The 25,096-nt window shown below is 38.3% G+C and overlaps 1 protein-coding gene across 1 annotated transcript; it reads left to right on the top strand.

The window, feature by feature from the left end:
• Positions 1 to 407: 407 nt before the first annotated feature.
• LOC128642336 (uncharacterized) lies at positions 408 to 22,599 on the top strand. Its single transcript, XM_053695068.1, has 4 exons — positions 408 to 787; positions 1,216 to 1,342; positions 1,975 to 2,048; positions 21,854 to 22,599. The coding sequence occupies exons 1-4, from the start codon at positions 469 to 471 to the stop codon at positions 22,285 to 22,287; spliced, it is 954 nt and encodes a 317-aa protein (XP_053551043.1). The 5' UTR covers positions 408 to 468; the 3' UTR covers positions 22,288 to 22,599.
• Positions 22,600 to 25,096: the final 2,497 nt, after the last annotated feature.

Raw genomic sequence — 25,096 nt, 5'->3', positions numbered from 1 at the left:
ATGAAACATATCATTTTAAACAACTTTCAAATTTACTATTATTATCAAATGTGCTTAATTCTCTTGTTATCCTTTGCTGAAAGAAAAGCATTGCACTACTGGAAGCTAGCTGAACAGATATTTGCCTATTACAAGAGACAATGTGTGCAGGCACCAATCACCAGCTAGCTCCCACTACTGTAGGGTATGTACAGTATGTATTCATTTTCAACAATGGATACCAAGAAAACAAAGCACATTTGAAAATATAAGTGATTTTAAAAATGTCTTAAAATGACATGCTCTATCTGATTCTTGCTAGTTTATTTTTGACTTCCTATCCCTTTAAGCTTTATTGTAAATGCCTGCAAGTGCTGGTGAAACATAAGTTTCAGTTTCATTTTGAGTCTATATAAGCAGAATGCTGAGCCCCGGACAGTGAAGTCACTGAACAGCCAGCTAAATATACAAAGGCACAACACAGCTGCCATGGATATTGATAACAAGAAATCATTTATTAAGAACTTCAGCCTTAATGAGTGTAAACCTCGTGGCAACCAGGGCTATAAGAGAGTGCTCCTGCAGCTGTTCGGTTATTTAGGTCACGGCAAATCGTCTTTTATTAACACCTGTAAGTACGTCCTGGGGGAAGGAAAATATAAAATGTATTCTGATGTTGGTAGTTCAGATGGAGGTAAGACCACAAAGAGAATATCGTACCCACTCACAAGCAACATCACTCTGGTCGATAACCGCGGATGCGCAATGATGAGCGATCAAGAGACGGGGGAAATCTATGCTCAGCTTGGTAAGTGAATCTATCCATCTATCTATTGGGTACTTGTAAAGCGCAAACTAATCACCCGTGAGGGGCTCAAGGCGCTATGGGAGGGGGGCTAAGGGAAGATGATTCAGTCGAAGAGCCAGGTCTTGAGGTCCTTCCTGAAGTTTGTAAGGGAGGTGGATTGTCTGAGGTGCAACGGGAGGGAGTTCCATGATCTTGCTGCCATATAGGAGCAAGATCATGGAATAGTAAATATGAGTTCAGTTTCAGATTATCACATACTTGATGGTTTACAATTTACACAATAATTATCAGCGTGACAAAATGTTGTATTATATTTCCTGTTGCTGCTACCTGTGTTTTTATCTTTTTTCATATATCTTGGGTTTTTCTATCAATATGGCATTTTAGTGTTTGCGAGTAAATGCTTCTAATTTCTCTCTGTGTTTCAGGTAATCTGCTGCCTCTGGACCAGGAAGTGCAGTGGCAAAGGGGGTATATGGGTATAATGACGCGACTGGTGGAAGCCGACAAGAATGCCAATTACTCAGATTTTATAGTTCCCATTTTTGTATACAGGTTAGTTATAAATCACATCTGGGTAACTTGATACAAATCAACTTTCTGTTTGTATATATATTTGCTGTGCTGAATCTTTTATATATATATATATATATATATATATATACACACACACACACTAGTCTTAAAGACTGTGTACAGGGGCCAAAATGTGTCCAACTCCCGATCCCCCCATCCACTCTGATCTCACTCTGATCTCCTCTCCCTCCTTCCCCTTCTTTGCCGCTCTCAACATTTTCTTTTTTCTGCAGCGTAGCAGTCCCAACCACTCATGCCCCCTCTCACCCTCCTCCAGTGATGGGCCGCCCACCCGCCTCCCTCCTAACACTGCCATGCCAATAATCAGCACCACCTGTTTAACAACCAGAGCTGTCCTTGGGCAGTCTCTACTGTACATCAGCGCTGGTCGTTAAGGGGTTAAGGCCAGGTATGTTTGTCTCGTGCTGCAGTCTCTACTGCGCATAACTGCATTGGACAAACATACTTGGCCTTTTATAATATAGGATATTTATTCATATATATATTTTTTTTAACTGAAATATTTTGGAATATTCTCTTTTATATGCAATAAACTATTTAATAGTAAATAATGATAAAGTTAATGTTTTATAACATTCTTACCATTGCAGTGTTAAGAAAGGGATTTCAGATGAAGAAATGCCAGAAATAAAGAGATTGCTTGATAATGCCAGGGATCTAACAGGTACTAATTATATCATTTTCCTTTCTTATATAAAAGTGATAATACTGGTACTGTATATCAGAATGTGTAAGCCTGGCTGTATGAGATTAGGTGCCAGTTCCTCTAATCATAGTCTGCTTGAGAACCTGAGTGAGTTTTATCTAATGAGGCCCATTTATCAAGCTCCGTAAGGAGCTTGTGGGCCCGTGTTTCTGGCGATTCTTCAGACTCGCCAGAAACAGCAGTTATGAAGCAGGCAGACAGACATCGCCACAATTCAACCCGATTGAGTACGAGCTGGTTGATTGACACCCCCCTGCTGGCGGCCGATTGGTCTCGAGTCTGCAGGGGGCGGCATTGCACCAGCAGCTCTTGTGAGCTGTTGGTGCAATGCTGAATACGGAGAGCGTATTGCACTCCGCATTCAGCGAGGTCTGGCGGACCTGACCCGCACTGTCGGATCAGGTCCGCAAGACATTTGATAAATAGGCCTCAATATCTCTAGATAACATTATTCACAAAAACACAATATATTCAGGTGTTTTTTTAAATGTATGTTAAAGGGACATTAAGTCAGTTATTGATATATGCATTAGCAGTGATTTACTTATTACTAATTATTATTGGTAATTATCAATCACCCCCAAAAAGTTGCGTTATTTCACCCTCCATATCGCTACCGTTACGAGTTACTGAAAAGCCTCCTTGTGTGTGCGATATGGTGGCGTTAAGCTCCATACCGCACAAAATCCAAGGGCTGCTTTGACGTGCTTGTGCACGCTTTCCCCCATAGACATCAATGGGGAGAGAGTGTTAGAAAAAAAAACTAACACCTGAAGTGTGTTAAGAAAATTCTCCGTAACGCAACCCCATTGATGTCTATGGGGGAAAAAAAATTATGTTTAAACCTTGCACCCTAACATAAACCCTGAGTCTAAACACCCCTAATATGACGCCCCCGACATCGCCAACACCTAAATATAGTTATTAACTCCTAATCTGCGGCCCCCAACATTGCTGACACTAATAAAAGTTATTAACCCCTAATCCGCCTCTCCCCGACATCACCAACACTATAATAAACATATTAACCCCTAAACCTCCGGCCTCCCACATCTCCACAGCTAAATAAACCTATTAGCCCCTAAACCTCCGACCTCCCACATCTCTGCAACTAAATAAACCTATTTTCCCCTAAACCGCCGGCCCCCATATTGCAAAACACTAAATTAAACTATTAACCCCCAACCTAACACCTAACTTTAACTTAAAATTACAATATAACTATCTTAAAATAAATAAAAACTTACCTGTGAAATAAAAATAAACCTTACATTAAACTATAAATTTACCTAACTTATTCAAATAAAATAAAAAAATACTACCAATTAAAACATCTAAAATTACAAATTTACTACAAAACTACAAAAAAAATTAAAAAAATAAGCTTACAAAAAATAATAAGAATAAATTATCAAATATAAAAACAATTACACCTAATCTAATAGCCCTATACAATTAAAAAAGCCCTCCTGAAATAAAAACACCCCCTAGCCTACAATAAACTACAAATAGCCCTTAAAAGTGCCTTTTGTAGGGCAAGTTAAACAGCTCTTTTACCTGTAAAAAAAAATAACGCTAAAAAAATCTAAGCTACCCATTGCCCCTAAAGGGGCATTTGTATGGGCATTGTCCTTAAAAAGGCATTTAGCTTTTTTTAAAAAAAACAAAGCACTAATCTAAACCCCCCCCCCAAAAAAAATAAAAAAATAACATTGACCCCAGAATATCTACTCACGGTTGTTGGAGGCTGGAGGTTTAGGGATTAATAGGTTTATTATAGTGTTGGCGATGTCGGGGGCGGCTGATTAGGGGTTAATAGGTTTATTTAATAGTTGCGATGTGGGTGGGCGGCAGATTAGGGGTTAATAGGTTTATTATAGTATTTGCAATGCAGGAGGGCGGCGGTTTAGGGGTTAATTATGGGTGTTAGTGTACTTTGTAACATTTTAGTTATGAGTTTTGTGAAACATTTTTGTTGCGCAAAACTCGTAACTACTGGTCTCAGATGGCGGAATGGATCGTGTCGGTATAGGCTGTAACACAAGCTTTTTAGCCTCCCAGCACAACCTGTAATACCAGCGCTATGAAAATCCCACACAAAAACGTCATTTGTTTTAAATGCAGGATGGACGTTGCGTTACAGGCTAAAATGCTTGCAGTATAGCTATACCGACACGACTCCCAATAGCTGCAATAGCTGCGTTACTGCTTTTACGCTAAAATTGCCATTTTTCTTATCATTAAAAGCCGTAATGCAAAACTCGTAATCTACCTGATTGCAATTACTCACTGTTAGTTCAGTTCTTTAGCCCTGCAGGGGGCAGTAGACCATAAGATTTGGGTGATCATGAAGTGCAGGATACACTGATGTTGCCCTTGTCTGTAAATGTTTCTACCTTTATTATTTAAATCTCCCCCAACCCTCTTTACTTGTCTGTTTCTGTAAATGTTTATTAGTTCAGTGAAAATGGGTTTATGAGACCTAATGTCAGCAACATAGGAGATAGAAGCAAGTGGTTGCTTCTGGTGATCATTAATATTATTAACTAATATGACAATCACTTGTTATTTTTATGATAATCAGACACAGGAACATTTATTTGAAAGATAATGATTAGTGTTTTCATGTAAGAGGTCTCAAGTATGTCTATGTATTGTGTATGTGTGTGTGTCAGTATATATGTGTGTGTGTATGTATATATGTATGTGTGTGTATGTCTATGTATTGTGTATGTGTGTGTGTGTCAGTATATGTGTGTGTGTGTGTATGTCTATGTATTGTTTATGTGTGTATATGTATTGTGTATGTGTATCAGTATATGTGTGTATGTGTGTGTATGTATTGTGTGTATATGTGTGTGTATGTGTGTGCATGTGTGTGTCCAAGTATTGTGAGTGCATGTATGTGTGTCTATGTATTGTGTGTGTTTGTAAATGTGTGGGTGTGTCTATGTATTGTGTGTGTGTGTATGTGTGTGTCTGTGTATGTATGTATGTGAATGTTTGTGTATGTGTGTGTATGTGAATGTGTATGTATGTGAATGTGTGTGTATGTATGTATGTGTGTGTATGTTTGTTTGTGTGTATGTATGTGTGTGGTTATGTGTGTGTGTATGTTTGTTGTTGTGTGTGTGTGTGTATGCATGTGTGTATGTGTGTGTATTTATGTGTGTATGTATGTTTGTCGTTGTGTGTGTGTGTGTGTATATGTATGTGTGTATGTGGTTGGGTATCTCCTATGCCCCCCGCACACATACTACACACAAACTGATGTTGTTCCATATGCCTATGGTTTTGTCAGGGGATCACTGTTCCCATGGTAATTAGTTCATAACAAACTGAGTATGTGACCGTCATTTAAAAGAGGGACATATCCTCGTTCAAACGAGTGATAACTTGAACAATTTTAGTTCTAATTTTGGAGTTTTAGGATAAATAGATAGATAGATGATAGACATATATATATAATAGATATATGATAAATATATATATATATATATATATATATATATATGTTTGATAGATATATGATAGATATATGTTAGAAAGATAGATATATATTATATAAAGATATATGATAGATTTATGATAGAAAGATAGATATATATTACATATCCCCTTAACGACCGAGGACGTACCAGGCTTGTCCTACAACAGGCATGTCCTACAAAAAATAGTCGTTAATGACCAAGGACGTGCCCGATATGTCCTCATGGGTTTTAAGCGATGGAAGCAATCGTGATCGCTTCCAGTTGCTTTCAGGGTATTGCAGCGATGCCTTGATAATGAGGCATTGTGCAATACCCTCTGGTAAGCAACCAATGCAGAGAGGGCAACTCTGTGGCCCTCTTTGCATCAGCCAGCAATTGTGCCAATCTTTGGTGGCGTGGAAGGGATAGGATGGAGGCAGGTGGGTGGCCCATCACTGGAGGGGGTGGGAGGAGGGCAAAAGGAGGCATGATAGGTCCAGGAATGGGTGGGACCGCAACATTACAGCAAAAGTTTAGTGATTGGGAAGAAGGCAGAGGGGAAACAAATTATGCTTACCTGATAAATTTATTTCCGGATATGGTGAGTCCACGGAATCATCAATTACTAGTGGGAATATCACTCCTGGCCAGCAGGAGGAGGCAAAGAGCACTACAGCAAAGCTGATATATATGTCACTTCCCTTACCCATAATCTCCAGTCATTCGACCAAAGGAAAAATTGAAAACGATGATCACACAAAAGTGTAGAGGTGTCTGAGGTTTTAGAAAAAATAACTGTCTTAAATAAAGGGTAGGCCGTGGACTCACCTTATCCGGAAATAAATAAATTTATCAGGTAAGCATAAATTATGTTTTCTTTCCTAAGATATGGTGAGTCCACGGAATCATCAATTACTAGTGGGAATCAATACCCAAGCTAGAGGACACATATGATAAGGGAGGGACAAGACAGGTAGACCTAAACAGAAGGCACCACTGCCTGAAGAACCATTCTCCCAAAAGAAGCCTCAGCCGAGGCAAACTTATCAAATTTATAAAACTTTGAAAAAGTATGCAAAGAGGACCAAGTTGCAGCCTTGCAAATCTGTTCCACAGAAGCTTCATTTTTAAATGACTAGGAAGAAGAAACAGCCCTCATGGAATAAGCAGTGATTGTCTCAGGAGGTTGCTGTCCAGCAGTCTCATAGGCCAAACGAATAATACTCCTTAGCCAAAGAGAAAGAGTAGTAGCCATAGCTTTCTGACTCTTGCGCTTCCCAGAAAAACAAACAAACAAAGCAGAAGACTGACGAAAGTCCTTAGTCGCTTGAAGATAAAACTTCAAAGCACGCACAACATCTAGGTTGTGCAGCAAACGCTCCTTAGGAGAAGAAGGATTAGGACACAAAGAAGGAACCACAATCTCCTGATTAAAATTCTTGTTTGAAATAACCTTAGGTAGGAAACCTAATTTAGTACGTAGAACCACCTTATGAGAATGAAAAATAAGATAAGGAGAATCAAACTGCAGAGCCAAGAGTTCCAAATCTCTCTGAGCAGAGCAAATAGCAACAAGAAACAAAACCTTCCAATATTACATCTTAATATCTAAGGAATGCATAGGTTCAAACGGAGCCCGCTGTAAAACTCTAAGAACAAGGTTAAGACTCCAGGGAGGAGTAACGGACTTAAACACAGGCCTGATCCTAACCAAGGCCTGACAAAAGGATTGCACGTCTGGCGCATCTGCCAAACGCTTATGAAATAAAAAAGACAATGCAGAAATCTGACCTTTCAGAGTACTGGCTGACAAACCCTTCTACAGACCCTCCTGGAGAAAAGATAAAATCCTAGGAATCCTGACTCCACTCCAAGTGTAGCCTCTGGATAAACACCAATACAGATATGTATGCCACACCTTATAGTAAATCTTTCATGTCAAGGGCTTACGAGCCTCCATCATGGTCTCAATGACCAACTCTGAAAACCCACGCTTAGATAAAATCAATCAAGCATCAAGAAGTAGAAGGTCCTTCCTCAGAGGGAGTCTCCACAGAGGTAGAGACGACATTCCCACTAGATCTTACCAGATCATACCAGATCCTGCAAGGCCACACCATCGCTATGAGATTCACTGATGCCCTCTCGAACGGAGGAAATATGTAAGCTAGACTGAAATTCCAAGGGACTGCCAGAGCATCTGTCAAGAAAGCCTGTGGGTCCCTTGAGCATGAGCCGTACCTCAGAAGCTTGGCATTCTGCCGAGAAGCCATGATATCTAGTTCTGGCTGCCCCCAATTGAGGATTAAACTGGAAAATACTTCCGGATGGAGTTCCCACTCCCCCAGATGAAAGGTCTGTTGGCTCAGAAAATATGCCTCCCAATTGTCCACTCCTGGGATGTGGATCGCAGAAAGACAACAGTTGTGAGACTCCACCCACTGGATTTTCTGGACCACCTCTGTCATGGCCAAGGAACTCTGATTTACCCCCTGGTGGTTGATGTACGCCACTGATGTTATGTTGTCCAACTGGAACCTGATAAACCGGGCTAAGGTTTACTGAGGCCAAGCCAGTAGAGCATTGAAAATCGCTCTCAGTTCGAGAATGTTTATAGGGAGAACTGACTCCTCCCGAGTCTCATTTTGCTCCCCAACCTAAAAGACTGTCATCCGTGGTCATGATCAACCAGGAAGGTCTGGGAGATTCCCTGGGAGAGGTGTCCTGAGACAACCACCACAGAAGAGAGTCCCTTGTCGTCTGATCCAGAACTATTTGCGGAGACAGATCCGCATAGTCCCCGTTCCATTGCCTTAACATGCATAACTGCAGAGGTCTGAGATGGAACCAAGCAAACGGAATGATGTCTATGGAAGCTACCATCAGACCAATTACTTCCATACATAGAGCCACTGACCATGAGGAGAGGACTGAAGGACAAGACAAGAGCCGAAGATCTTTGTTTTTCTTACCTCTGTCAGAAATATCTTCATTAGTAGGGAGACTATTATGGTATGGTCCCTAAAAACACTACTCTTGTGGCTGGAATCAGAGAACTCTTTCCCAGATTCACCTTCCAACCGTTGCTGACTTTGAGTTTCTTAGACTGTTTCCCCTTGTTCCAAGACTGACTAGACTTCCAGGAAGACTTGGATATTTCCTGCTTTGAAGAGGAAGCGGAGGGTTTACCTCTAAAGTTACGAAAGGAACGAAAATTACTCTGTTGCACTTTCTCCTTATTCTTCTTATCCTGAGGAAGAAAAGATCCATTTCCTCCTGTGATATCTGAAACTATTTCAGCCAAACCAGGCCCAAACAAGGTCTTACCCTTGTAGGGAATAGCTAATAACTTAGATTTAGAAGAAACATCCACAGACCAGGATTTTAACTAAAGGGCTCTGCAAGCTAGGACCGCACAACTAGACTTTTTTGCTCCTAGTTTAATGACCTGTAAGGAATTGGATAACTTAAGAGCCTTAATCCTTTCCTGGATCTCCTCAAGAGGAGTATCCATCTGAATAGAATCAGACAAGACATACAGTGGGGCAAAAAAGTATTTAGTCAGCCACCAATTGTGCAAGTTCTCCCACTTAAGAAGATGAGAGAGGCCTGTAGTTTTCATCATAGGTATACCTCAACTATGAGAGACAAAATGTGGAAACAAATCCAGACAATCACATTGTCTGATTTGGAAAGAATTTATTTGCATATTATGGTGGAAAATAAGTATTTGGCCACCTACAAACAAGCAAGATTTCTGGCTCTCACAGACCTGTATCTTCTTCTTTAAGAGGCTCCTCTGTCCTCCACTCATTACCTGTATTACTGGCACCTGTTTAAATTTGTTATCAGTATAAAAGACACCTGTCCACAACCTCAAACAGTCACACTCCAAACTCCACTATGGTCAAGACCAAAGAGCTGTCGAAGGACACCAGAAACAAAATTGTAGACCTGCACCAGGCTGGGAAGACTGAATCTGCAATAGGCAAGCAGCTTGGTATGAAGAAATCAACTGTGGGAGCAGTAATTAGAAAATGGAAGACATACAAGACCACTGATAATCTCCCTCGATCTGGGGCTCCACGCAAGTTCTCACCCCGTGGGGTCAAAATGATCACAAGAACGGTGAGCAAACATCACAGAACCACACGGGGGGACCTAGTGAATGACCTGCAGAGAGCTGGGACCAATGTAACAAAGGCTACCATCAGTAACACACTATGCTGCCAGGGACTCAGATCCTGCAGTGCCAGACGTGTCCCCCTGCTTAAGCCAGTACATGGCCGGGCCCGTCTGAAGTATGCTAGAGAGCATTTGGATGATCCAGAAGCGGATTGGGAGAATGTCATATGGTCAGATGAAACCAAAGTAGAACTATTTGGTAGAAACACAACTCGTTGTGTTGTGAGGAGAGAGAATGCTGAGTTGCAACCAAAGAACACAATACCTACTGTGAAGCATGAGGGTGGAAACATCATGCTTTGGGGCTGTTTCTCTACAAAGGGAACAGGACGACTGATCCGTGTACATGAAAGAATGAAAGGGGGCCATGTATCCTGAGATTTTGAGTGCAAACCTCCTTCCATCAGCAAGGGTATTGAAGATGAAACATGGCTGGGTCTTTCAGCATGACAATGATCCCAAACACACCGCCTGGGCAATGAAGGAGTGGCTTCGTAAGAAGCATTTCAAGGTCCTGGAGTGGCCTAACCAGTCTCCAGATCTCAACCCCATAGAAAACCTTTGGAGGGAGTTGAAAGTCCGTGTTGCCCAGCGACAGCCCCAAAACATCACTGCTCTAGAAGAGATCTGCATGCAGGAATGGGCCAACATACCAGCAACAGTGTGTGACAACCTTGTGAAGACTTACAGAAAATGTTTGACCTCTGTCATTGCCAACAAAGGATATATAGCAAAGTATTGAGATGAACTTTTGATATTGACCAAATACTTATTTTCCGCCATAATTTGCAAATAAATTATTTCCAAATCAGACAATGTGATTGTCTGGATTTGTTTCCACAGTTTGTCTCTCATAGTTGAGGTATACCTATGATGAAAATTACAGGCCTCTCTCATCTTCTTAAGTGGGAGAACTTGCACAATTGGTGGCTGACTAAATACTTTTTTCCCCCACTGTAAAACCAGTAAGCTGCAGCACTGGTAACAGTAACAATACACAACACAGGCTGCCATTGAACATACATTTTCTTTAATAATGCCCTCAATTTCTTATGCATTGGATCCTTAAAGGAACAACTATCCTCTATGGGAATAGTGGTCCTCTTAGCCAAAGTGGAAATAGCTCTTTCCCACCTTAGGAACCGTTTGCCACAACTCTTTAATAGAGTCAGCTATAGGAAACATTTTCTAAAAAATAGAAGATGGAGAAAAAGGAATACCAGGTCTCTCCCACTCCTGTGCAATAATCTCAGAAGCACGGTCTGGAACAGGAAATACCTCCACCGCAGAGGGAACATCAAAATACTTGTTCAGCTTACTAGACTTCTTAGGGTTAACAACGATAGTAGTATCGGGTCATTTAAGGTAGCCAAAACCTCCTTAAGTAACAAGCGAAGGTGTTCCAGCTTAACTCTGAAGGACACAACTTCAGCATCAGCAGAAGGAATTATACTGCCTTATCACCCTCAGATGCACCCGAAGAACCTTCATCCTCAGACTTCTGAGAGGAAATACTTTGATTAGCCACTTCAGGATCAGAAACCTTAGTTACTGTTTCTTTAAATTTCCTTTTGCGTTTTTTCCTGCAGCATGGGAAAAGCAGACAGTGCCTCAGATACCGCAGAGGATAACTGGGCAGCAATATCTTGCAAAGTAACCCCAGACAAAGCATGAGAGGAAACACAGGGCACTGCATGTGCAGATGAATAGGATTGGGATGCTTGAGGAGACAGCTGCTGAATATCTGAAACAGGAGGCTCCTGAACAGCATCCGCCTTAGCTAATGATGGCTCAGGGTCAAAAAGTCTATTTCTATAAGCTAAAGTTCTTTCAATACATGAAGAACAAAAAGGTACTGGGGGTTCCACCTGGGTATTAAAACATAAGCTACAGGTAAAATTCTGCACAGCTTCTTGATCCATAATACAAAACGGAAAAAAAAGCAAAGAAAAAAAATATTATTTTTTAAACCTTTTTTTTTTATCTTTAACAAAGGATATAATACAGAACAAAAAAAATGTTAATAAATAAATGTCCTTTTAAATTTACCAAATAAAGAAAAACATACCCCAGGCAACACTTTTACTGAGGTGCCCTACCTGTCCTGCAACCCGCAGCAAACTGAGGAAAAAAACTATCCCGTTTAAAATCCGGATTCCAGAGACGCAAAAACAGCAAGTAGCCTTCTAAACAGCAGAGCCATCTGAAATATGCACACCTTACTCTACAGGAAGTTTAAATTAAGCACAATTTTAGTGCAAACTGGCAGAATCATATGTTACTAACAATTATATCTGTTCTAGAAATAAAAGTCATTAATAAATGTTGTTATAATTTTTGAGAAAAAGAAGGGGGCGGGTTCCATAGCTATTTACAGGACACTATCACACACACATTTCAAATGTATGTCTATTTTCACTCTTCCTGTATCATGTGACAGCCATCAGCCAATCACAAATGCATTTACGTGTATTCTGTGAATTCTTGCACATGCTCAGTAGGAGCTGATGACTCAAAAAGTGTAAATATAAAAAAAATGTTAATGGAAGTAAATTGGAAAGTCGCTTAAAGTTGCTGCTCTATCTGAATCATTAAAGTTTAATTTCGACTTAAGTGTCCCTTTATTTAGATGAATCAAGCATAAAAAGTGCATTAGCATGTATGTTTTTATTTGTATATAGTACGCTTATATTGTTCTCCTTTTAAATAGCATCGTTTGTTATAGAATTTTATCACATGTATGTTTTTATTTGTATATAGTACGCTTATATTGTTCTCCTTTTAAATAGCATCGTTTGTTATAGAATTTTATCACATGTATGTTTTTATTTGTATGCTTATATTGTTCTCCTTTTAAATAGCATGGTTTGGTATAGAATTTTATCACATGTATGTTTTTATTTGTATATAGTACGCTTATATTGTTCTCCTTTTAAATAGCATCGTTTGTTATAGAATTTTATCACATGTATGTTTTTATTTGTATATAGTATGCTTATATTGTTCTCCTTTTAAATAGCATGGTTTGGTATAGAATTTTATCACATGTATGTTTTTATTTGTATATAGTACGCTTTTATTGTTCTCCTTTTAAATAGCATGGTTTGGTATAGAATTTTATCACATGTATGTTTTTATTTGTATGCTTATATTGTTCTCCTTTTAAATAGCATCGTTTGGTATAGAATTTTATCACATGTATGTTTTTATTTGTATGCTTATATTGCTCTCCTTTTAAATAGCATCGTTTGGTATAGAATTTTATCACATGTATGTTTTTATTTGTATGCTTATATTGCTCTCCTTTTAAATAGCATCGTTTGGTATAGAATTTTATCACATGTATGTTTTTATTTGTATGCTTCAGTGACGTGCAGTGAGGTCAGAGGCTAGTGAGGCGCTGTCAAGGATACACCGAAGAAACACATATATGAGCCCAAAAGAAGTAGCTTAAATTAAACTTAAGCATTGTTTCTCAACCGTGGGTCTCAAGTACCCCCAACAGGGCAGGTTTTCATTATAGCTGAACCAGCGCACAGGTGAAATAATCAGCTAATGGGTGAGAGCAAGTTAGTAACCATGGTGTTAATGATCAGCTGATTATTTCACCTGTGCACTGGTTCAGCTATAATGAAAACCTTGCATGTTGGGGGTACTTGAGGAATGCGGTTGAGAAACACTGCACTTATGCACCAGCACATCTGTATTGTGTTGATTGCCTGGAGAATAAAGCACACTACATGAGACAAACGCTCAGTTAAATTCTGACATTGCAATTACATAGGAATACAATATGTTATTTTGGATAATAAAAGGGTGGTTATCCTATTAACTTGAGATAAGTTTGAATTGAAATTATGAGAAATACATACTATCACATCTGCAGCACTTTGCATAAGATCACCTCTTCAGTCAAGATTTTATCTAAAAAGTCTACACTTGTTTGATTTTTTTTTATTATTATTTATGCAAATGATAACTTGCATATTATATTGTACAAATCTGTACTGTTTCCCAGATGACAGCAAGCTATCTAAGAAGCAGTATAGATTTGTACAAAATGATATGCAAGTTATCATTTGCATAAATAATAATAATGAAAACATTTTAAACAAGTGTAGAATTTTAAGATAAAATCTTGACAGAAGAGGCATAATGGGGCAGATGGTGCAGTTAGAATTATATATATTTTTTTAACAGTAACATTAGTTAATAAACAGCATTAACAATATGGCCAGTCTTTTTTTTTTTTTTTTTTTTTTTTTTTTACTTTTTTCCCCTCTCTTCTCCTCCAATATGTTTTGAAATTGACACCAGGTTGATATAAAAACAAAATACATACGGCTAGATTTAGAGTTTTGTCGGTAACGACCCGCGTAGCTAACGCTGCCTTTTTTTTGGCCGCACCATAAAATTAACTCTGGTATTGAGAGTCCAAAAAAATGCTGCGTTAGGCTCCAAAAAAGGAGCGTAGAGCATTTTTACCGCAAATGCAACTCTCGATACCAGAGTTGCTTACGGACGCGGCCAGCCTCAAAAACGTGCTCGTGCACGATTCCCCCATAGGAAACAATGGGGCTGTTTGAGCTGAAAAAAAACCTAACACCTGGAAAAAAGCGAATTCAGCTCCTAACGCAGCCCCATTGTTTCCTATGGGGAAACACTTCCTACGTCTGCACCTAACACCCTAACATGTACCCCGAGTCTAAACACCCCTAACCTTACACTTATTAACTCCTAATCTGCCGCCCCCGCTATTGCTGACCCCTGCATATTATTTTTAACCCCTAATCTGCCGCTCCGTAAACCGCCGCTACTTACATTATCCTTATGTACCCCTAATCTGCTGCCCCTAACACCGCCGACCACTATATTATATTTATTAACCCCTAATCTGCCCCCCACAACGTCGCCTCCACCTGCCTACACTTATTAACCCATAATCTGCCGAGCGGACCTGAGCGCTACTATAATAAAGTTATTAACCCCTAATCCGCCTCACTAACCCTATCATAAATAGTATTAACCCCTAATCTGCCCTCCCTAACATCGCCGACACCTAACTTCAATTATTAACCCCTAATCTGCCGACCGGACCTCACCGCTATTCTAATTAATGGATTAACCCCTAAAGCTAAGTCTAACCCTAACACTAACACCCCCCTAACTTAAATATAATTTAAATCTAACGAAATTAATTAACTCTTATTAAATAACTTATTCCTATTTAAAGCTAAATACTTACCTGTAAAATAAACCCTAATATAGCTACAATATAAATTATAATTACATTGTAGCTATTTTAGGATTAATATTTATTTTACAGGCAACTTTGTAATTATTTTAACCAGGTACAATAGCTATTAAATAGTTAAGAACTATTTAATAGCTACCTAGTTAAAATAATTACAAAATTACCTGTAAAATAAATCCTAACCTAAGTTACAATTAAACCTAACACTATACTATCATTAAATTAATTAAATAAAATACCTACAATTACCTACAATTAAACCTAACACTACACTATCAATAAATAAATTAAATACAATTCCTACAAATAACTACAGTGAAATAAACTAACTAAAGTACAAAAAATAAAAAAGAACTAAGTTACAAAAAATAAAAAAATATTTACAAACATCAGAAAAATATTACAACAATTTTAAACTAATTACACCTACTCTAAGCCCCCTAATAAAACAACAAAGCCCCCCAAAATAAAAAAATGCCCTACCCTATTCTAAATTAATAAAGTTACAAGCTCTTTTACCTTACCAGCCCTGAACAGGGCCCTTTGCGGGGCATGCCCCAAGAAATTCAGCTCTTTTGCCTGTAAAAAAAAACATACAATACCCCCCCCCAACATTACAACCCACCACCCACATACCCCTAATCTAACCCAAACCCCCCTTAAATAAACCTAACACTAAGCCCCTGAAGATCTTCCTACCTTGTCTTCACCTCACCAGGTATCACCGATCCGTCCTGGCTCCAAAATCTTCATCCAACCCAAGCGGGGGTTGGCGATCCATCATCCGTTGGCTGAAGAGGTCCAGAAGAGGCTCCAAAGTCTTCCTCCTATCCGGCAAGAAGAGGACATCCGGACTGGCAAACATCTTCATCCAAGCGGCATCTTCTATCTTCTTCCATCCGTCGCGGAGCGGGTCCATCTTGAAGCAGCCGACGCAGATCCATCCTCTTCTTCCGGCGACTCCCGACGAATGAAGGTTCCTTTAAGGGACGTCATCCAAGATGGCGTCCCTCGAATTCCGATTGGCTGATAGGATTCTATCAGCCAATCGGAATTAAGGTAGGAATATTCTGATTGGCTGATGGAATCAGCCAATCAGAATCAAGTTCAATCCGATTGGCTGATCCAATCAGCCAATCAGATTGAGCTCGCATTCTATTGGCTGATCGGAACAGCCAATAGAATGCGAGCTCAATCTGATTGGCTGATTGGATCAGCCAATCGGATTGAACTTGATTCTGATTGGCTGATTCCATCAGCCAATCAGAATTTTCCTACCTTAATTCCGATTGGCTGATAGAATCCTATCAGCCAATCGGAATTCGAGGGACGCCATCTTGGATGACGTCCCTTAAAGGAACCGTCATTCGTCGGGAGTTGCCGGAAGAAGAGGATGGATCTGCGTCGGCTGCTTCAAGATGGACCCGCTCCGCGACGGATGGAAGAAGATAGAAGATGCCGCTTGGATGAAGATGTTTGCCGGTCCGGATGTCCTCTTCTTGCCGGATAGGAGGAAGACTTTGGAGCCTCTTCTGGACCTCTTCAGCCAACGGATGATGGATCGCCAACCCCCGCTTGGGTTGGATGAAGATTTTGGAGCCAGGACGGATCGGTGATACCTGGTGAGGTGAAGACAAGGTAGGAAGATCTTCAGGGGCTTAGTGTTAGGTTTATTTAAGGGGGGTTTGGGTTAGATTAGGGGTATGTGGGTGGTGGGTTGTAATGTTGGGGGGGGGGTATTGTATGTTTTTTTTTACAGGCAAAAGAGCTGAATTTCTTGGGGCATGCCCCGCAAAGGGCCCTGTTCAGGGCTGGTAAGGTTAAAGAGCTTGTAACTTTATTAATTTAGAATAGGGTAGGGCATTTTTTTTATTTTGGGGGGCTTTGTTGTTTTATTAGGGGGCTTAGAGTAGGTGTAATTAGTTTAAAATTGTTGTAATATTTTTCTGATGTTTGTAAATATTTTTTTATTTTTTGTAACTTAGTTCTTTTTTATTTTTTGTACTTTAGTTAGTTTATTTCACTGTAGTTATTTGTAGGAATTGTATTTAATTTATTTATTGATAGTGTAGTGTTAGGTTTAATTGTAGGTAATTGTAGGTATTTTATTTAATTAATTTAATGATAGTATAGTGTTAGGTTTAATTGTAACTTAGGTTAGGATTTATTTTACAGGTAATTTTGTAATTATTTTAACTAGGTAGCTATTAAATAGTTCTTAACTATTTAATAGCTATTGTACCTGGTTAAAATAATTACAAAGTTGCCTGTAAAATAAATATTAATCCTAAAATAGCTACAATGTAATTATAATTTATATTGTAGCTATATTAGGGTTTATTTTACAGGTAAGTATTTAGCTTTAAATAGGAATAAGTTATTTAATAAGAGTTAATTAATTTCGTTAGATTTAAATTATATTTAACTTAGGGGGGTGTTAGTGTTAGGGTTAGACTTAGCTTTAGGGGTTAATCCATTTATTATAGTAGCGGTGAGCTCCGGTCGGCAGATTAGGGGTTAATAATTGAAGTTAGGTGTCGGCGATGTTAGGGAGGGCAGATTAGGGGTTAATACTATTTATTATAGGGTTAGTGAGGCGGATTAGGGGTTAATACATTTATTATAGTAGCGGTGCGGTCCGCTCGGCAGATTAGGGGTTAATCAGTGTAGGCAGGTGGAGGCGACGTTGAGGGGGGCAGATTAGGGGTTAATAAATATAATATAGGGGTCGGCGGTGTTAGGGGCAGCAGATTAGGGGTACATAGGGATAATGTAGGTGGCGGCTCTTTGCGGTCGGCAGATTAGGGGTTAATTATTGTAAGTAGCTGGCGGCGACGTTGTGGGGGGCAGATTAGGGGTTAATAAATATAATATAGGGGTCGGCGGTGTTAGGGGCAGCAGATTAGGGGTACATAGGGATAACTTAGCTGGCGGCGCTTTGCGGTCGGCAGATTAGGGGTTAAAAAATAAATTCAAGTGGCGGCGATGTGGGGAGACCTCAGTTTAGGGGTACATAGGTAGTTTATGGGTGTTAGTGTACTTTAGGGTACAGTAGTTAAGAGCTTTATGAACCGGCGTTAGCCCAGAAAGCTCTTAACTCCTGCTTTTTTCCTGCGGCTGGAGTTTTGTCGTTAGATGTCTAACGCTCACTTCAGAAACGACTCTAAATACCGGCGTTAGAAAGATCCCATTGAAAAGATAGGATACGCAATTGACGTAAGGGGATCTGCGGTATGGAAAAGTCGCGGCTGAAAAGTGAGCGTTAGACCCTTTTTTCAGTGACTCCAAATACCAGCGGTAGCCTAAAACCAGAGTTAGGAGCCTCTAACGCTGGTTTTCACGGCTACCGCCAAACTCTAAATCTAGCTGATAGGTTACAATTAGATTTGCTGTTACAGCTGCAATGCTACAAATGACCACTAGAGGTCCTCAGAGACAAAAAAAATATTTTTTATGAAAGAAAATAAATACAATACGTGACAATTTTAAAAACATACAACAGCCTTATTATAAGTGCATAAGTGCAGATAAGATGAAGAGAAAGTCACCTGCTACCCTCACATTAAAAGCTGCAGCCCTGAGTCCACACACTCCCCTTCCTATTCCTAGTAGCAGTGCCTGCTCTCAGCCTCTCACTGACTGCTGGAAAGACACGGGGGAGGGAAGTTTAGAATGAGAGACAGATGTGGGAGCAATGCAGCTACGGAAGACAGTACCTGCAGCTGTTACACCAAACCCTCTGCTCTAAAGTTTCTGAAGCCCCCCACACTGCTATTGCTATAGGATTGGATATTACATAATAATACTTGCTTAGAATAGACTTAGCTGGACTCGAGTGGCAACAGGAGTGGAGTGAACTGGAAACTAAGCTTAACACTTAACCTTAAGCCTTAAATATAAGATGGGTGGCGGCTGGCCTGGCAGAACTCACTCAGTCACATTTTGACTCGCGACACACTTACTGTGTCAACCTGAACCTTTCAAGTTATTCAGATCACATCATGATCATCACACACCATCTGACTCTGCAGTGCACTCTGCTCTGTAGTCTCAGTATTGTGTCAGTGAAGTGAACGAATTCACCTAAAACTATGACCATGTGTGACCTAAGTAACTATGACCATGTTTGAACTTTGTTGCACACATGCCACAGCCACATACCGTAACCGCACTCAGGACTCAGAGTCTCAGGCTGAGCTCAGCCCAGCTGACAGTCACACCGGTCCGGTTGGTCATCGACTATCAGTAAATTATACAGTCTCTACTCTCTAGTCTCAGTTAGACACTCTGACAGTCACTGAGTCAGTCTGAGCAGTGCGTGGACAACTGAACATGGATGATGGACTAACCGTTAGTAACCTTCCTTCTTCTGATCTTCTCTTGACTGTTCTGTTCTCTTCTTCTGACGATGATGGCTGTGACAAGACACCTGACCTCCTGTCCTGACCCAGACGCTGCCTAATTTCCCGCCCGGCAACTCAGCCCAGAGACTCAGACATACTCATGTCTGATTGGCTGAGGGGCGGGCAGGCAGGGCTGAGGGCTCCCGAGGCTTGAAAAGTCAAGCCTCCGGTGGGAGCAGTATATGGGCCGCAAGAGAGACTGCTGCATAGCTATTATTCCCCACTGGGTGGCAGTCTCTAGCGTCCCATGTACAACAATACACAGTTACATTCATATTGCGCAATGAAAGGATAGATGGCAATAAAATAATGCATTTGGTGGAGGGGTGGGAGGGGTAGGGGGGTCACCTTTTCAGATAAAAAAAAAATAATGAAAAAAATAATAATATATATATATTTTTTTATTATTTTTATAAATAAGGCTGTAATGCACCATTTGGCCAGGGGAGGCACTGCCTCACCTGCCTCCTATGAGTGCACGTCACTGGTATGCTTATATTGTTCTTTTAAATAGCATCGTTTGGTATAGAATTTTATCACATGTATGTTTTTATTTGTATGCTTATATTGTTCTCCTTTTAAATAGCACCGTTTGGTATAGAATTTTATCACATGTATGTTTTTATTTGTATATAGTACGCTTATATTGTTCTCCTTTTAAATAGCATTGTTTAGTATAGAATTTTATCACATGTATGTTTTTATTTGTATATAGTACGCTTATATTGTTCTCCTTTTAAATAGCATTGTTTAGTATAGAATTTTATCACATGTATGTTTTTATTTTTATGCTTATATTGTTCTCCTTTTAAATAGCATGGTTTGGTATAGAATTTTATCACATGTATGTTTTTATTTGTATATAGTATGCTTATATTGCTCTCCTTTTAAATAGCACCGTTTGGTATAGAATTTTATCACATGTATGTTTTTATTTTTATGCTTATATTGTTCTCCTTTTAAATAGCATGGTTTGGTATAGAATTTTATCACATGTATGTTTTTATTTGTATGCTTATATTGCTCTCCTTTTAAATAGCATGGTTTGGTATAGAATTTTATCACATGTATGTTTTTATTTGTATGCTTATATTGCTCTCCTTTTAAATAGCATCATTTGGTACAGAATTTTATCACATGTATGTTTTTATTTGTATGCTTATATTGTTCTCCTTTTAAATAGCATTGTTTGGTATAGAATTTTATCACATGTTGTTTTTTTTTGTATGCTTATATTGTTCTTCTTTTAAATAGCACCGTTTGGTATAGAATTTTATCACATGTATGTTTTTATTTGTATGCTTATATTGTTCTCCTTTTAAATAGCATGGTTTGGTATAGAATTTTATCACATGTATGTTTTTATTTGTATATAGTACGCTTATATTGTTCTCCTTTTAAATAGCATCGTTTGGTACAGAATTTTATCACATGTATGTTTTTATTTGTATGCTTATATTCTTCTTCTTTTAAATAGCATGGTTTGGTATAGAATTTTATCACATGTATGTTTTTATTTGTATGCTTATATTGTTCTCCTTTTAAATAGCATGGTTTGGTATAGAATTTTATCACATGTATGTTTTTATTTGTATGCTTATATTGCTCTCCTTTTAAATAGCATGGTTTGGTATAGAATTTTATCACATGTATGCCATTATGAAAATGAATGATTTGTATAAATTGCAAGCTGTGAGATAGAGCTTAATATTGCTTGTCCCATTGCGAGCTAGCCATTCACAGATGTGGGTATACACATGGTTAAAGGGACAATCTAGTCAAAATTAAACTTTCATGATTCAGATAGGGCCACAATTTTAAACACCTTTCCAATTTACTTTTATCATCAAATTTGTTTTGTTCTGTTGGTTGAAAGCTAAACCTAGGTAGGCTCATATGCTAATTTCTAAGCCCTGGAAGGCCACCTCTTATCTGAATACTTTGACAGTTTTTCACAGTTAGATACTGCTAGGTCATGTGTGACTTATAGGTAACATTGTGCTCACTCCCGTGAAGTTATTTATGAGTCAGCACTGATTGGTTAAAGTGCCAGTCTGTCAAAAGAACTGAGATAAGAGGGCAGTCTGCAGAGGCTTAGATACAAGGTAATCACAGAGGTAAAAAGTGTATTAATACAACAGTGTTGGTTATGAGAAACAGGGGAATGGGTAATAAAGGGATTAGCTATCTTTTGAAATAATAACAATTCTGGAGTAGACTGTCCCTTTAACATTAGCATGTATAAAAGAAAGTAAGGTATTTAGCAATGCTAAGCCCTGACAAAGAACCACCACAAGCACAACATAGGTAGGCTGCTCTTTAAAGTCTGCTCTTGACATCTAGGGTGTACTGTCTTACATGTTAAATATGTTACAATAAACTTTACCTTTTATAACATCCACTTGTCTTTTGGGACTGAAAAATGTTTTTTTTTTTTCATTTCTATTCTAGGACTTGTTCCTATTGTGGTTCTCACTTTTAAAAATCATGGAAATGTGAAGGAGGTTGAAGACAAGTTTAACAACATAGGAATTGATAACATATTCAAACTTGAAAACTTTACTCCATCTGACAATGGAAAAACTCCAGACAGAATCAGTGAAGTCCTAACGTTCCTCTCTGAGGTTCTGAAGGATGTGACATATCACATGCGAAGTGAGAGGAATTGCAAATTGGAGAGAGCTAAACGTAAGAAATTTGTGTTGGGTTTTGCTCATGATACAGAAGTGAATGAAGAAAAGCGACAGAAGGAGATGGAATTGGAAAGAGAGCGGGAAGGAGCCAGACAGCTTAAGAGACGACGGGAAGAAGAAGAGAGAAGAAGACAAGAAGATGAGAAAAGAAGACGAAAGGAAGAGGAAAGAAATACATGTTTATTTCAGTAAAGATTTTGTGATGATGAAATGAAGTTATTGATGAACAAGTCTGTCCTCTCTCATTCCCTAAACCCCTTTGTTACTGCCACCATACCCTGTACTTCTGCCATTGTCAGGTGCTTAGAAGGTTGAGGAGCACATGTCTGACTGACAGCAGCGTGACTGTGCTATTTCTGCATTGCCCTCATTTATTAGAGTTATTCTATCATATCACTTGTCTCTCTTCTCTTTTGTTATAAGAACTGTATATTGTTATTGTCTTTCATTAAATGTAAATACAAATAAAAACCAATAAATGTAATTAACAGAATCAATATCTCATATGGTTGTTTTGTGCCTTTTATGTGTCCTTCTTTTATCTCTGTTCTTTATGATATTAATATAAGTATAATTAAATATATATCAGCTATTGCCCTTCAAACACATAGCCAAACATTATCTTCCAGAATCCCCCATTTTCTAATCTTCAAATAGTAACATAGAACAAGATGAGGTTGAAAAAAGACAGAAATACAGATTGTCAAGATCACAATCTTAGTAATATTACTTGCTGAGCCAGTAACTTTTTTGTTGTTGTTAAGGGCTAATTATGTACAGGTGATCATATACTGTACAGGTGACTATGTACAGATTATTATGTACAGGTAATTATGTACAGGTGATCATATACTGTACAATTGACTACAGTATGTACAGATTATTATGTACAGGTAATTATGTACAGGTGATCATATACTGTGCAGGTGGCTATGTACAGATTATTATGTACAGGTGATCATTTACAAATTATTATGTACAGGAAATTACGTACAGGTGATCACATACTGTACAGGTGACTATGTACAGATTATTATGTACAGGTGATCATTTACAGATTATCATGTATAGGTAATTATGTACAGGTGATCATGTACAGATTATTATGTACAGATTATTATGTACAGATGATCATGTACAGATTATTATGTACCGGTAATTATGTACAGGTGATTATTTACAGATTATTATGTACAGGTGATTATTTACAGATTATTATGTACAGGTAATTATGTACAGATGATCATGTACAGATTATTATGTACAGGTAATTATGTACAGGTGATTATTTACAGATTATTATGTACAGGTAATTATGTACAGATGATCATGTGCAGGTAATGATGTACAGGTAATTATGTACAGGGGATAATTTGCAGATTATTATGTACAGGCAATTATATACAGGTGATCATTTACAGATTATTATGTATAGGTAATTATGTACAGGTGAGCATATACAGATTATTATGTATGGGTGGTCATGTGCAGGTAATTATGTACAGGTGATCATATACAGGTGAGCATGTAAAGATTATTATATACAGGTGATCATGTACAGGTAATTATGTACAGGTAATCATATACAAATGATCCTATACAGGTGATCATATACAGATGATCATGTACAGAGTATTATGTTTGGGTGATCATGGTCAGGTAATTATGTACAGGTGATTATATACAGGTGATCATGTACAGATTATTATGTATGGGTGATCATGTGCAGGTAATTATGTACAGGTAATCATATACAGGTGATCATGTAAAGATTATTATATTATTATATACAGGTGATCATGTGCAGGTAATTATGTACAGATAATCATATACAGGTGATCATGTAAAGATTATTATATTATTATATACAGGTGATCATGTGCAGGTAATTATGTACAGATAATCATATACAGGTGATCATGTAAAGATTATTATATTATTATATACAGGTGATCATGTGCAGGTAATTATGTACAGGTAATCATATACAGGTGATCATGTGCAGATTATTATGTACAGGTGATCATGTACAGGTAATAAGCCCTGATCTCACTTGATTGGCTGTGTGCGAGCAGAGGGTGCAGATTCACAAGCAATTGCTTGTGCAATGTTAAATATAGGCAGCACATTATAATTCTCAGAGCTGCATCTTGTCCGTCCTGACTTTAATAAATGGGGGCCCTGGTCTGAAAAATATTTCTATAGATTATGTTAGGGGTGTGCTGATGGGGAATTTATAGAACTAAAGGGGCAGTGACCTGAAAAGTAGGAACTACTGAAGTAGAAAAAAATAATGCAATAATTTATCATTTAGAGGAATACCTAGAAATTATGATAGTTTATGAGTAATATAAACTAATGCAGAATGCACCACAGAAATATATATTCCAATCAAAAAATGAGATATATAAAAGCTGTAATATATATATATATATATATATATATATATATATATATATATATATATGTATAGGCCAGATTACAAGTGGAGCAGGATTTAACACTCCTGTTTGCGTGCTCACTCTGCTAGAATAAGCTTTTTGCATGCGTCGGGTAGCGAACGTATTAAAAGTTAATAGTAAAATGTGTTCGCAGAAGGGCATACCTGATGCGTGCAAAAAGCTGAACTTAGGATGTCACCAGCATTAACGTATTCCATAGAAGACAATGGAGCAAAAAAGGGGAAAAGAACTAACACTACTCACGTGCAAACTCAATATAAAAATATACATTTCTCACATTCCAATGTTCTTCTAGCAGAATATGATCTATTTATTTATAAATACATATTTCTATATATGTCTGATGGTATTTTGGTACAATATATATCTATACTTTGAGATAGATAGATAGATATATATATATATATATACATATATATATATATATATATATATATATAAATAAAAATAACTCATTGTGTAGTTCATTAACAAATCTAGACAAGCCCAGAGGCTTGTATTCTCACAGAAAACCTCTGAATTACATTGTTTCCAATGCA

This window comes from Bombina bombina, chromosome 11, assembly GCF_027579735.1.
Source record: "Bombina bombina isolate aBomBom1 chromosome 11, aBomBom1.pri, whole genome shotgun sequence".
NCBI lineage: Eukaryota > Metazoa > Chordata > Amphibia > Anura > Bombinatoridae > Bombina > Bombina bombina.
Note: the sequence above shows the minus strand (reverse complement) of the source record. Positions and strands in the feature narration are given on the sequence as shown.

Coding starts and splice junctions, on each gene's coding strand:
- LOC128642336 (XM_053695068.1), top strand. CDS start 469: ATGGATATTGATAACAAGAAATCATTTATTAAGAACTTCAGCCTTAAT. Junction 788..1,215: donor GGAAATCTATGCTCAGCTTG/GTAAGTGAATCT, acceptor TCTGTGTTTCAG/GTAATCTGCTGCCTCTGGAC. Junction 2,049..21,853: donor TAATGCCAGGGATCTAACAG/GTACTAATTATA, acceptor TTTCTATTCTAG/GACTTGTTCCTATTGTGGTT.